Source organism: Mustela erminea, chromosome 3 (assembly GCF_009829155.1).
Source record: "Mustela erminea isolate mMusErm1 chromosome 3, mMusErm1.Pri, whole genome shotgun sequence".
NCBI lineage: Eukaryota > Metazoa > Chordata > Mammalia > Carnivora > Mustelidae > Mustela > Mustela erminea.
In genome coordinates this window covers 76582074-76597037 of record NC_045616.1, presented here as the reverse complement: position 1 = coordinate 76597037, position 14964 = coordinate 76582074, and the positions used below count along the sequence as shown (strand labels likewise).

At 38.2% G+C, this 14964-nt stretch overlaps 1 protein-coding gene across 2 annotated transcripts in view; it reads left to right on the top strand.

The window, feature by feature from the left end:
- RAB3C (RAB3C, member RAS oncogene family) overlaps positions 1-14964 on the top strand; it is a 294453-nt gene that overhangs the window by 239053 nt on the left and 40436 nt on the right. For both annotated transcript variants that reach the window (XM_032336182.1, XM_032336181.1), the window contains exon 4: positions 1819-1943. In XM_032336182.1, the coding sequence (XP_032192073.1) occupies positions 1819-1943 (125 nt within the window). The remainder of the gene's footprint in view (positions 1-1818; positions 1944-14964) is intronic.

The following is a 14964-nucleotide window of genomic DNA, read 5'->3' as shown; positions in this document are numbered from 1 at the left end:
TTAAAATAGGAAAGAGGTTGCGTTGCCTGGGTGGCTCAGTCATTTAAGCATCTGCCTTTGGCTCAGGTCATGATCCCAGGGTCTTGGGATTGAGCCTGGTACTGGGCTCCCTGCTCCATAGGGAGCCAGCTTTTCCCTCTACCACTCCCCCTGCTTTTGTTTCCTCTGTCACTTTTTGTCAACTAAATAAACTTAAAAAAAAAAAAAAACTTCAAAAAAATTAAAACAGGAAAGGGGAAAAATTAAAAGAAAAAAAGAAAATTTTAAAAATTTAACTTTCAAAGACTAAAGAATCTTGGAAAAAGCCATGAATTCCATGTGTTGTATTCCCCCAGTGCTGGAGTTTTGCAGTTCTCATTGATTGGTGAACTTGGTCTTGCCTGGATGTTCTTGCTTATCTTCTGGGGAGGGGCCTGTTGTAGTGATTCTCAAATGTTTTTGCCCCAGGCGGAATTGCACCACCCTTGCCAGGGGCCCAGCTAAGTAATCTGCTCAGGTTCACTCTTGGTAGCTTTTGTTCCCTGAACACTTTCCATAGAGCTTTGGAGGACTGGAATGAAAATGTCAGCCTCCCAATCTCTGCCCGGAGGAGGTGAGAGCCGGGGGCCTCACTCTTCAGCACACCCTCAGAGAAAAGCAGTCGATCACTCCCATCTCCCTGGTCTCCAGCCTCACTCCATGCTCACCTGTGACCAAGTGTTTCTGTCTCTGGCACACAGCCCCATTTGGAGTCTCCAAACCCAGCAGATGCCTGCAGCACGCTTCTGTGCTGCTCCTCCCAGTGGAGGAAGGGAGAGTGTCTCCCCATTTCTGCCACTTGTGGGGTCCCTGCTTAAGACCAGTGGCTGACTGTGCCTCAGATCATGGTTTAAGGTAACCTCAATCCGAAAGTCCGCTCCTCAGCTCCATCTCTGCAGCCGGCTTCCCCACTCCGATACCTGGGAGCTCTGCTACACTCAGGCACCCCTGGTTCTATGACCCCTGAGGGTCCTGAGAAGACGACACTGTCCCAGGGACGTCTCTCAGTGGAGATGACTTCTAAAAGTTCTGACTGCATGCTCTGCTGCTCTACCACTTGCTGGAAGCCGTCCCCTCCCCAACCCACAGTACATCTTCCCGTATATCGTCTCAGATTCACTTCTCTGCATGTCTTACCTTCCAGAAAGCAGTCGATTTTCTGTTCATATAATTGCTGCTATTCTTTTCTTTGATCTCTTGTTCAGTTTGTAGGTATTTAGAATTGTTTGATAACTATCCAGCTAAATTTCTGAGACCAGGCAAAATTTAGTAGGTCTCCCATTCCTCCACCATCTTCCTCCTCTTCTCCTTATGATTCATTCTTGAAAATTAACATTATCCCCATCTCTCCTAGGCCCCGATTGTCCTAGCTCTTTAAGTTGTTATTATAACAAGGGAAAATCATGCTTTTTTTTTTTTTGTAGTGGGCTCTAAGGTGAACAACTGGGTTTCCTAAAACTGAAGAGTTTCTAGGAACATGGGATTTTTATTGCAAAAACTGGAAATGTCATGAGTAAACAAGGATCATTGGTCACTCCAGCTATAAAGGTACTACATAAGGTGTAGGTAAAAGGGAGAAAGGAAAAACCAGTAGTCATATTAATATCACCCAATAAAAAAGAATTCTTAATACAAATATTCTGAGTATCTGAAGGGTGAAATTGCACTGAACTAATTAATTCTAAATGTCAGGCATTTGGGCTTCATTTTTTGCTATTGCCATCATCTGTGGGACATAGTCCTTCTCCTTCGCTTTATGTTTGTTCTCTGCTGATGGTTTCTTGCCTGTTTTTCTTTCAGGTCAACTCAAATCAAAACATACTCTTGGGATAATGCCCAGGTTATCCTGGTTGGGAACAAATGTGACATGGAAGACGAGCGGGTCATTTCAACAGAAAGAGGCCAACATTTAGGAGAACAGCTTGGTAAGTGATAAGCTAACAAAACAGCTTGGTCATTATTTGTAACAGTGCACAGAGTCACGGCTAATTGCTATGATGGGCTTAATAAAAGGACTTTCAACCTTATAGTAGAAGCCAGCATATCCTCGGTAAGTAGTAAGTGGATTTCCTCCCACTTTTTGCGGCACTATGAGAATTCAAGCATAATAACCAAAATGTTAATCTAGTACAAGGTATTCAAATACTCATTTCATGAGAAACACAGGCTAAGCCCTGCCTGCTATTTCGTCATTGCATTGTTTTTCTCCATATACATTTTGCATTGACTGAGCATTTTATTATCCTGTGTGATTGTTGTTGTCAGGTTTCTACCAGAAGAGTTTAGTAGCACAGAATAATAGGTCACATTATAGATTCTGGTTCTGGGGACATCACTGACAAGGCTTGCTGCTGTTAAAAATGTTTTTGAGACTCATTCTCCTCATCTCTCAAAAATAAGTATCATGACCCATTCCTTCTTTACCAAGCTTTTGTAGATAAAACTGAGATTAGAAATAGGTATTAGAGAGCTTCAGAAGTCACAAAGCCCTTTTAAACACAAAACATTGTATCTTGAGAGAAAAATACTTGAGTGAGTAGGGTAGAGTTTCGTGCACAGGAGGGAATCATGATTGATTTATTAGTTCAAGGCATTTACACTGAGCACCTCTGATATGCCCTGTACTATGCCAGATATCATGGGGCGTACAGAAATGTATGATTCACTGTCCCTGGGCTCAAGTTGCTTTTAGTCAAGTGGGAAACCTAGAGATCCACGGAAAAAGGCAGAAACAGCCAGACAACAAAAACAGGATAGTTATGAGGTAGATGCCAAGAGAAAAGCAACAGGGGGAAGGAGGCAGACTGGAAGAGAGGTACCAGGAGGTGTGGGAGCAGAGTGGGACAGGAAGCAGGTAAAGCTCAAAGAAGACAGGACACCTGGAGAGAAATGGTGTGGAATTAAGCAGAACAGCTGGAAAGAGGTGAGTGATGAGAGGACATAGAGATCATATGGGTTAAACGCCAAGATAAGGCCTGAATGGACCCTAAAGAAGAAGAGAATTTGAAAACCACAAAGAGGAGAGAAAGCTTGATGAATAAAGGGCACAATGGACCAAGGACAGTGAGAGGAGAGTGAGTACAGAAGTTGGAACCGAGTGCAATATTACTGAAGTAGAGAGCAGATCTGAGGAATAATTGAAACTCTGGAGCAAGAGGTGGAATTCTTTTCTTTTTATTCCTGCTCCCCTTCCTTCCCTCCCCCTCCCCGTTTCCCTCCTCCTTACACAACAGAGAACATCAAGGTATTCTTAGCAGGGCAGAGTCTGGCTCTTCAGCCTTTTTGGCTAGTACCTGCAGTAAGAAATATGTTCAGTCCAGCAATCCAGTGCATACATATGTACAGAGAGAGAAAGAAACAGAAGTTTCACAAAGTGTATTTACCCTTACTGGATGAGATTCATTCTTGTATTTTTCTATTTGATTCTCTTTCTCCCTCTGTCTTTTAATAATGGTCTGACCCACTGTTGATTTTAGGACTTAGTTATGGGTCTCAACCTACACTTTGAAAAGTGCTGCTATGAAGGGCTTGTTTGAGATCAATCTGCTGGTACTGGGCAGCGCATATTGGAGAGCAGAGACCCTCTCAGTGGGTCCCCTTTGGGTTACTCTGTCATGTGGTAACCTCCTAAAGGAACTATGCACGGTCCATTCTGAGAGCTTAAACACTTCTTCATGAGATCAGTGCACTCATTAGACTAAGGGCCACCTGATGACCACAAGAACCCTTCCACAAATGTTTGTGGAGCTTCCCATGAGAAAGTCACATAGCTCATGTCTGGTCTCTCTGTGGTTGCTCTTGAACCTTCAGCATTTCGTTCATAGGGGTTTTCCCATTTTATCACCTTAACAACATTTTCATTGAAAATTTTGAAAAACTTGGCAAACTCTCCTTATTTCTCTTAGCACGTCAGAAAGTTAGGATTGGAAAATAGTAGATCCCCCCAAAGAGAAACGAAACCTAGGAGTGAGTTGGCATGGTGGCTTCCTGAAACCATCTCTAGTTTCCCTATATTTTCTTCACTAGTCAAACATGTGCCACCCTGGGGGTGGTGGGGGAACTGCTCCACAGATCGAAATTGTCTCTCTATATAAACCTGAAAACTTTGCTTTAAACAAAAATGGATTGAAGGCAAACACTGTTAAGTGTCACCAGTAGAGAAGAGCCAGATAACCACATAAATTCTTCACTACTTTGATAAATTACTTGGATGTTCAGAAGAGTAGATTATGGAAGGAAACACTAGAATGATGGGAATGCTTCAAGAGGGTGAGCTTTCTTAGAACTAAGCCTGTGTCTACATCAACAGGAACCCTGTTCATGCAATGCCGGCTGTAGAAAGTTCTTGAAATTGTGAAGCAGAACTGTTTGATGCCCCTGTGCAAGTTCTCCCAGTGGTTTCTAATTGATTTTTTTTTCTGTTCTCTATTTAATATAACCCAGCAGTTGTCATAGCAACCAACACTTGTGCAATCTTAGAGAGTCATTTACTTCATTTAATGTGGTTTGTTCTTCTCATGACTGCACACACTTCTACAAATGATCATGAGAGATCATTCGTATGGAAATAACCCACTCTTACAACCCCAATGTAAATATTTTAAAGGTCTTTGCTTTATTTTTTTTATATTACTAACAAAACTCCATTGTCCAGAATTCCCTTACATACACACAGAGATTAGGCACTGTTTCTAAACATCATTTCCACATTTTAGTAAATGGTTGAAAATAACTCTTCTGTCAGTCTGGTTACAATTGCAAATCCTAGTGAGGGCCCTGGAAGGAACTGAGTTGTAGGTGAGCTCTTTAAAAATCCCTGTTTGGCAGTCGCCATTGTTGGTCGGTCCTCTTTAGTTCACCAAGCATTTACTAAGCGTTCACAATATGTCAGCTGCTGGTAATACCATCCCCTGCTGTCTAGGAACAAATGTAGCAGCTGAGATAGACTAGACAGATAGACAGACAGTGAGAATTTCCCTTACCTTATTTTCTGTTCTATTTGGCCTGTGGTAAGGGCCCTGCCTGTAAAATTTGGCCTTTTGGCTTCTACCCTATGATGCCCTCTGTTCTCCTCCTCCTTCTCCAGCCATAACTTCTGTTTGCTTGGAAAATCCCTCCTCTTTCTGCTTCTTGCACTTTGGCATTCTTTCGTGGGCCCACCACTCTTCATTCTCTCCCATTCACTTTCATGCTTAGAAGTGCTGCCACAGACCATGACAAGCAAATCATTTTTTCAATTCTAGTTCCAGTATATCAACCTCCAGTGTTAGATTAGTTTTAGGTGTACCATGGAGTCATTCAACACTTCCATACATCACCCAGGCTCCCCATGGCAAGTGCATTCATTCTTTAATCCCCATAACTTGTATCATCCTTCCTCCACCCACTCCCCACCTTCCCTCTGGTAACTATTAGTCTGTTTTCTGTAGTTACAACTGTTTCTTGGCTTATCTCTCTTTTCCTTTGCTTCTTTGTTTCATTCTTAAATTCCCCATATGAGCGAAGTCATACAGTATTTATCATTCTCTGATAGAATTATTTCACTTAGCATTTATACTGTGTAGCTCCATCCATGTCATTGCTAATGACAAGATTTCATTCTCTTTATGGCTGAGTAATATTCCTCTGGAATATTATTGGAATAATATTCCAATAACACACCACATCATCTTTACCCATTCATCTGTCAGTGGACACTTGGATACCTCTATAATTCGGCTATTGTAAATACTACTATAAATGTAAGGGTGCATATATCCCTTTGATTTGGTGTTTTTGTATTTTTGGGAGGTAAACACTCAGTAGTGCAATTAGTGGTTGGTAAGGTGGTTCCAATTTAACTTTTTGAGGGACCTCCACACTTTTTCCACAGTGACTGGACCAGTTTGCATTCCCACTAACAGTGGCGGCACATCTTGTTCTAGTCTCGCCCTCTCCCTGGAGCTGCAGGCTCCTCTGCCCCCCCACCCCCAATAGCTGTGCCTAGTCCGTGTGTCTGTTGTAAAGTGGTTCTTTAATCATCTGCAGCTAAATCAGCTGAGGTTCTTGCTCAAGTGCACATTCATCACCTCAACACAGTCCTGTTGCTTTAGAGTTTCTGAAGTTGAAGCCCAGGAATATCCATTTTTAAGAAACACTCTCTGACTTTTACACAACACTAGTTTTAGTATGCTGGCTTAGATGGTGGCAAGTATTTGGAGAAGGTAGAGAATTACCCTTGGAGCTGAAGATTGTCCTATAGCTGATATTATTCTTTCAATGCAAGTTTTTAACATTCACTACAGATGCACGTACCTGATGCATGTAACAATATATAAGAATGTTTTAGATTTGTATTTTATCTAAGGAACAAATTTATCCTATGGTAATAATCTAAATATATGTATAATATTATAACTTAAGCTTTATAGGTAAAACTGTTTAATACTAAATGAGAAAAAATAGGAATAATTAAAGTTTTCCTAAAATAGTTGTCACTCAAGTAGAAATAAGAACAAGTAAATTTATGGAGGGGAAGGGGTATGTAGCACTTGGAATTATAGATGAAAGGAGATTTGAACTATTTTTGTAAGTTCTGAAAGTGCAGAAAGTACAGAATTTCTGGTTTGCCAAAAATATAGTCAGAGAAACAAAGACTACAGATAGAAAAAATTGGGAAGGATTATTTTTTATGAATAATCTATAAGGATTCAGTTTTGAAATGTTTCTAATTTGTATTAACATTTCTTCCTAAATCAAATAATACTTATTCCCTTTTACTCTTCAAACAGCTGTCATATTAGGTGCATGTATTACTAAATTCCAGACCCATCTTTCCCCCTTGTCCAGCACAGAGACCCCATGAAGATTTCTGACAACTCTAAAATATGTTAACACTTGCCCACTTTTCCAGTCTGTAAAATTTGTCTCTCATTTTGCCATTGTAATGACTTATTTTGTTTTGATTATCCATCTGACAAATACTTATTACACACCTACAGTAACATCTGGGAGTCATAAAATATGTATCTTCTCTGTTGTGAAGCTTAACATGTGGTCTGTATATCAAAAACATAATCAAATATCATGAATATATAAATCAAACAGCTGGAAAACATCAAAACAAGCACAATTTGAAGAGTGGAAGAAGGGCACGGAGTTGTAGGAGTAGACAGTTGCTTCTGTTTTTAGGAATATGAAGACTGACAAAACACATTCTGTCTATACTCTGAGGCATACTGATTGATAAAGACTGGCTTAACCAGTCCCTTGAAGGGAATAATCTGTTGAAGTAGAAAGAAGTAAATTAAAGACTAATAAATGGAAAAGGATACTCATTCACATCACAGATACTATACTAAAGGAACCGACTGGATGTAAGCAGGATATATAATTATTTCCTAAAAGATATAAATAAATCAAGAAAGGTAGATCTACCATGGCTGAAAGAGTCTGGACTACCTGTGAACATTTCTGTTGAATCAAGGATAAGAATCTAGGCACATTGACCATACCGCCCCAGATGCCTTGTTATCACTGGTAGAGACGAGTTAACTGAGGTGAATGGACCATCAGGGGAGTCTCATCCAGGGGCGTCTACCTCCTTGGATTGTAGAGGCAATGCTTTGGATTCCTACTAAGTCTGCACAAACCCAGGGTTGCATAAATTGAGAATTCTGAATCTGGGATTCTCTCATCTGCTCTACTTGTATGAGTCTTTTAAGGGCAACCACCCTGGTCTTTCCCTGCCAACCCAGGGAAGAGAAAGCAAGGCAGTCACTATAATAAGAAATCATGTTGTCATGGGAACCATGAACTTTTGGATCCACCTGGTCTGACCCTAAGCAGCCAGACTGTCTTCATATGTTTTTTATTAAAGATAATTATAATTGTAGCATCATACCTTTCCCGACCTCTGAGCTCACTCACGAGTCATTGTATCCTTAGTATCCTGAGGTTTACTTTTGTACCTTGAGGTGCAGAATAAGTCTTAAATGAATTTGGTTTTCTCTTTTATAGTTTGGGAGGGAATTGAGTCCTGTATAATAGTAAGTCTATTTAAACTCTTTTCTTAAATGCCAGTCTTTCAGTGATGATGCCGTAAAGTGATTGCAACCCTGTTAAGGATAAATTTTCTTAAATACAGTCTCACCCAAATACATAATTTCTGCTTTCAACAAATTTCCATCTTTCTGGAGTCTCTTCCAACATTAGTTTATTCATTTATTAAGACTGGAAAATTCTTTGGCGATTTTGTGCTTTATAACCTCTGGAAATTCTTAATGCTTTACTCTTGAGCCCTAAAACAGACACTGAGACAGCAGTAAGCCATACAGCAATTTCTTACCTTTAGAACACCAGTTTGTAGGGATTCCTGGGTGGTGCAGTCAGTGAAAGGTCCAATTCAGGTCATGGTCTCAAGGTCATGAGATAGAGCTTGCAGGGTTCCATGCTCAGTGTGGATTGCTTCAGTTTCCCTTTGCCCCACCCTCTCCTTTTCTCTCTCTAAAATAAATAAATTTTAATAAAACAACAATTTACAGAATCTGTAATCAAAACCACGTAGGTTCTCTTCCAAATAATGAAAAATTTGTATTATAGGGTGTGTTATTGTCGCACTGAGAGAGCCACATCAGAGTGCTCTGAGACCAGGAATAACAGATGAATTAATTCAGAAGTCACAGATAGGCCTCAGAACACTGATGGGGTCTTCCTTTTTCTCTCAGAAAATTCAAATCAAGCAAGATCAAAACAAGGAGAAGGAAATAAATCTAGAATGAAGATTGGATCTAGAGTAGATATTCTGAAAAAATCTCAATGCTCAAGCCGTATCCAGGTCAATTAATTGGAATCTTGAGAAATGGCACCCAAAGCATTAAAAAAAAAATTATATTGCAGTAATAATTTACATATATTAATTTCAGGAATATAACTTAATGATTCAATATTTGTATATATGGCAGCATAATCACCACAAAAATTTTCATTAACCTCTGTTAACATACACAGAAAAATTGTTTCTTATGATGAGAACTTTTAAAAAATAAACTTTTTTAAAAAATAAAAAAAACAACTTTTAAATAAAAATACAGTATCAGTAACTAAAGTCATTATGCTATGTGTTATATTTCCATAATTGATTTATAGTATTACTGAAAATTTATGTATTTTGTCCCCCTTCACCATTTTGTCCACCCATCATTCCTGGCCTTTAGTAACCTTCAGGTATACAACATAGTGATTCCGCTATTACATACACTACAAAATGCTCACCAAAATCTCACCATTTTCATTTTTCACCAATCATTCACTATTACTGAACACCACCTATTGGCCAGGCCTTGTGAGCAAAGCAACAGTATGACCAACCTCCTGATGATGTCTGTCATCATATGAAGTTATTAGAATATTATTGATTATACTCCCTATGCTGTACTTTTCATTCAATCACTAATTTATTTTATAACTGGAATTTTGTACTGTTTAATCCCCTTAACCTGTTTCATCTCTCCCCATGCCCCCTTCTCTGACAGCCACCAGTTTGTTCACTCTGCTTACAAGTCTGTTTCTATTTTGCTGTTGTTGCTGTTGCTTATTTTTTATGTTCCACATAAAAGTTAAATCATGTCTTTCTCTGATTTACTTCACTTAGCATAATAACCTCTAAGTCCAGCCATATTATCGTAAATGGCAAGATTTCATTTTTTTATGGCTGGGTAATATTTTACGGTGTATTTATACCACTTCTTCCATATCCATTCATCTATCAGTGGACGTTTAGGCTGCTTTCATATCTTGGCTACTATAAATAAAGCAGTAAACATGAGGGTGCATATATCTTCACAAATTAGTGCTTTTGTTTTCTTTGGATAAATAGTCAGAAATTCTATAGGAGCCCCACCAATTTACATTTCCACCAACAGTGCACTAGAGTTCCCTTTTCTCCCCATCCTAGCCCATACTTACTCTTTCTTGTCTTTTTTGATGCTATTCTGATGGGTGTAAAGGATATCTCAGTGTGGTTTTGATTTGCATTTCCCTGATGATGAGGGATGTGCATCTTTTCATGTGTCTGTTGGCCATCTACATGTCTTCTTTGGAAAAAGCCCATAGATGTGTGTTAAATTAGATGAGAACCTCTCTGGCTGATCCTTCAACTGTAACAGATGAGCCACTTCTATATAAAGTCTGGGTGTCTTTCAACTCGCTGTCTCTGCATTAGGACCTGGGGATTAAGTCTGTGTACAAGCCCTTTAAGAGCTTTTTCTCAGTTTACTACAATGTTGTGAGTGTCATAGATACAAGCCCTATTCATTTGCAAAGATAGATATTTTGGGAGACTTGACTTTAAGGTGCAAATCATAAAATCTGAATACATTATGTGGGATTTAAACCCTTTGACCCTCAACCAGAAGCTTTGGGTTTTGAGTTCCGTACTCACTGTAGATGGTTAAGCCAAGAATGAAGTTTATAGCAAGATGTGTTCCAGCCTTTCCTACCCACTTTGACATGACCATTCTCTTGTTCACTCAATGGGTAGGAGTTGCTCAGCCATTTTAGATTCTTCCATATGTAGCTGCAAATTAATTGTGTCTGTGGGAAGTGAGTTCAATATTCTATGTCATCTTCTTGAACAAAAACCCAACTGTATTTCTTTTAAGTCTCAGGTTATTCTAGCACATAGTCATGACTGAGAACCACTGATGTACAGGAAAAAACAAAATAAAACAAACGAACAAAAAAAAACAGAAAACCAAGAGGCAGATTACTAAAGAGCTAGCAGAAAGAAATTGTGCAATGTGATGCTTTTCAAGTTGGGAACCATGCTGCTCTGCCTCAGGGACCTGGTCCCCAAAGTTGGCTTCCTTCTGACCACCTTATGCACTACCCTTGTCTTGTCCCTTGTGGCCGGTAGTTAAAGCATTTTTAAGAAGGCTTTTGGTGGTCATAAGAGTAGTATGAGGTTATAGAACAGTATATAATTAGTGGGTCCAGTGAGAATTTAGCAAAGTCTGCTAGGAATTGAAGTATAACGAGTCACTGAGTTAAAATAAATGTGCCATATATGTGCTTTGGTGAGTGCTGTGAAGTGTGTAAACCTGATGATTCACAGACCTGTACCCCTGGGGATAAAAATATATGTTTATAAAAAATAAAAAATTTTAAAAAAAAAATGTGCCATAGATTCTCATCGCAAACTGCAACGTGGTCACCTTAAGAATTTATTTCTTTGATGGCCTGGAGATAAATGCTTTTCTGAGTAATTTAGGAATTTATTACAGTATTTTATTAATTCGCTCAGTCATTCAGGATTATTGATCACTAACTGCTGGCCACGCCCTGTGAGCAAAGCAACAGTATGACCAACTTCCTGCCACCACCTACCCCCCAAGTAGATTCTAGTCCAGTGAGGGACACTTAAAGGCTTTTTTAAAGACCATATATACTGCCATAATAGAGATGTGGACTAGAAGCGCTTATAAGATAAATATCCCCTCTCTGAAGACTCTGGGTAATGCTGACATTGAGGAGATGGTGTTTGAACCAAGTTCTAAAGCATAAATAGGATTCATTAGGTGGACAAACAGATGATTATCCTTCTAGGCAGAAGAAAGAGATCTGGAGAGATCTAAGGCTGGGAAAGCTGGCACATCACAAAGAGTCTTGTTTGTAGCACTGAAGAACTAGGCTTTATCTCCTAAGTGCCGCAGAACCAGTGCTATGCTTTTAACAGTAGGGGGACAAGATCACATTTCATTTTAGACCATTTACCCTGGCAGTATTCATAAATATAAGGTATTTAAGTTCAGCTGGGGTGCAGAAAGAAAATGTTAACACTTACATTTATTTGTATAGAAATACTCAAACATTTTTTTAGTTGTTGGATTTTATAGTGTATTACTCCAATAGTATATTATAATTTACAAATATTTGTATGTTAGAGTAGTGTCAAATCTTATTTTTGTTCTGCTTTTTTGTTTTTTATTGAAATATATTTGACATACAACATTGTGTAAATTTAAAGTTAATTTCATATATTAGAATATGAATGCCATTGTAATGATAATTAATACCTCTATCACCTTCCGTAGTCTTTTTATAGTCAGAATAATGAAATTCTAGTATCTTATCAAGTTTGATGATTGTAGTACAATATTATCTATATTTACTGTGCTGTGCATTAGATTTCTGGGGCTCATTTATTCCCTGTTTTAAGAATGTATCCTTCAGGGACGCCTGGGTGGCTCAGTTGGTTAAGCAGCTGCCTTCGGCTCAGGTCGTGATCCCAGCGTCCTGGGATTGAGTCCCACATCGGGCTCCTTGCTCGTCAGGGAGCCTGCTTCTCCCTCTGCCTCTGCCTGCCATTCTGTCTGCCTGTGCTTGCTCTCTCCCTCTCTCTCTCTCTGATAAATAAATAAAATATTTAAAAAAAAAAAAAAAAAAAAAAAAAGAATGTATCCTTCAACATCTTTCCTGTTCCCTGACCCCCATCCCCTGGTAACCACCATTTTACTGTGTTTTTACAAGTTTAGCTTTTAGATTTCCACATCTAAGTACTAGCATACAGCACTTAAATTTGTCTGAATTCTCGGACCTGGGTTGGCACAGCAGCCATCCACGTTGTTGCAAAAGGCAGGATAACCTATTTTCTCATGGCTAAATAATAATCCAGTATGTGTATGTACCACAATTTCCATATCCTTTCATCCATTGATGGGCACTTAGTTTGTTTCCATATCTTGGCAGTTGTGAATCATGCTGTACTAAACATGGAAGTGCATATATTTCTTCAAAATTCTATTTTCATTTCCTTTGGGTATATACCCAGAAGTGGAATTGCTGGATCATATGGCAGATCTATTATTTTTGAGGAAACTTTATATTTTTCATAGTGGTGGGACCAGTTTACATTCCCACCAACAGTATGTAAGGATTTTCTTTTTCCCACATCATTGCCAGCCCTTGTTATCTCATGTCTTCTTGAATATAGCCATTGTAACAGATGTTGAGATCTTTTCATATACCTTCTGGCCATTTGAATGACTTCTTTGGATAAATGTCCATATAGTTCTTTTGCCCATTTCTTATTTATTTGTTTATTTATTCATCAGAGAAAGCGAGCACAGGCAGACAGAATGGCAGGCAGAGGCAGAGGGAGAAGCAGGCTCCCTGACGAGCAAGGAGCCCGATGTGGGACTCAATCCCAGGACGCTGGGATCATGACCTGAGCCGAAGGCAGCCGCTTAACCAACTGAGCCACCCAGGTGTCCCCTTTTGCCCATTTCTTAATCAGATTTTTTTATTGTTCGGGTTCTTTATATATTTTAGATATTAGCTCCTTATCTGATAGATGGTTTGCAAAATATTTCTCCCTTTCTGTAGGGTGCCTTTTCAAACTGTTTCTCCTGCTGTGCAAAAGCTTTTAAGTTTGATATAGTCCCATTTGTTGAATCTTGGTTTTGTTGATTGTACTTTGGTTGTCCTATTCAAAAAATCCTTGCCTAACCTAATGTTGAAACATTTCTTCCTTATGATTTCTTTTAGGAGTTTAGGAGTAGGAGTTTAGTGTTTAGGCTTTTGATTATTTTGAGTTAATTTTTATGTGTGATCTAAGACAGAGGTACAAATCTGTTGAAGAGACTATCCCTTTTCCACTGAGTGTTCTTAGCTACCTTGTTGAATATTAACTGATCATGTAACCAGGAATTTATTCTTGACTCTTTATTCTGTCCTACTGGTCTGTGTATCCCTTTTTGTGTCAGTACCATACTGTTTTTATTACTGTAGCTTTATAGTGTAGTTTGAAATCTAGACTTGTGGTAACTCCAAGCTCTGTTCTTTTTTCCTCAGAATAGCTATAGCTGTTCATGGTCTTTTGTAGTTTAATACAAATTTTAGATTTTTTTCTGTGAAAAATGCTTCTGTTATTTTGATGGGAATTGCACTGGGTTTATAGATAGCTTTGGATATTATGGCCATTTTAACAATATAAATTTTGTTGATCTATCAACACAGGATGTCTTTCTGTTTGTTGGTATATGTTTTTATTACTTTTAGCAACCTCTTTACATTTTTATTCTATAGACCTTCCACTTTCTGGGTTAATTTTATTAAGAATTTTATTGTTTTTCACACTATTGTGAATAGGATGATTTTATATATTTTTCAGATGTTTCATCATTAGTGTATAAAACTACAAATGATCTTGTTTGTTGATTTTTGTATCCTCCAACTTTACTGAAATTGTTATTTCAAACAGTTTTTTGGGTGAGTCTTTGAGATTTTTTTATAAATAGAATCCTATTCTCTGCAAATGGCATCACCTTTACTTCTTATATTTTATGTCTTATAGTTTTGTCTTATAGGTCTTATAATTTATAAATTATAATTTTATAAGTTAAAATTATAAGTTAAAATTTTCTGTGTTGCCTGATTGCTCTAGGTAGCACTTCAAGAACTATACTAAGAGTGGTGAGAGTAGGCATCCTTGTCTGTATTTGATTTTAGAGGAAAGCTTTCACTTTTCCTCCACTGAGTATAATATTAGCTGTGGATTTGTCATATATGGTCTTTATTATGTTATGTTCTTTGTATACCAAAGATGCCAATGTTTTTATATGAAAGAATGCTGTATTTTATCAAATGCTTTTTTCTGCATCTATTGAAATGGTCATATCATTTTTCTCTCATCTTATTGTTATCTATTAAATTTGTTAATTTGCATAAGTTGAACCACCTTGCTTCCCAAGGATAAATCCCACTTGGTCACAGCTTATAATCCATTTTATGTGTTCTGAATTCAGTTTGCTGTTATTTTTTGGAGATATTTCACATTTATATTCATCAGGGATATCAGTTACTCTCCTTACTACATTACTAGTCTGTTCAGATTTTCTATTCCTAGTTTAGTCTTGGTAGGTTTTGTTTCTAGAAATTGATCCATTTCTTCTGGGTTATGTAATTTGT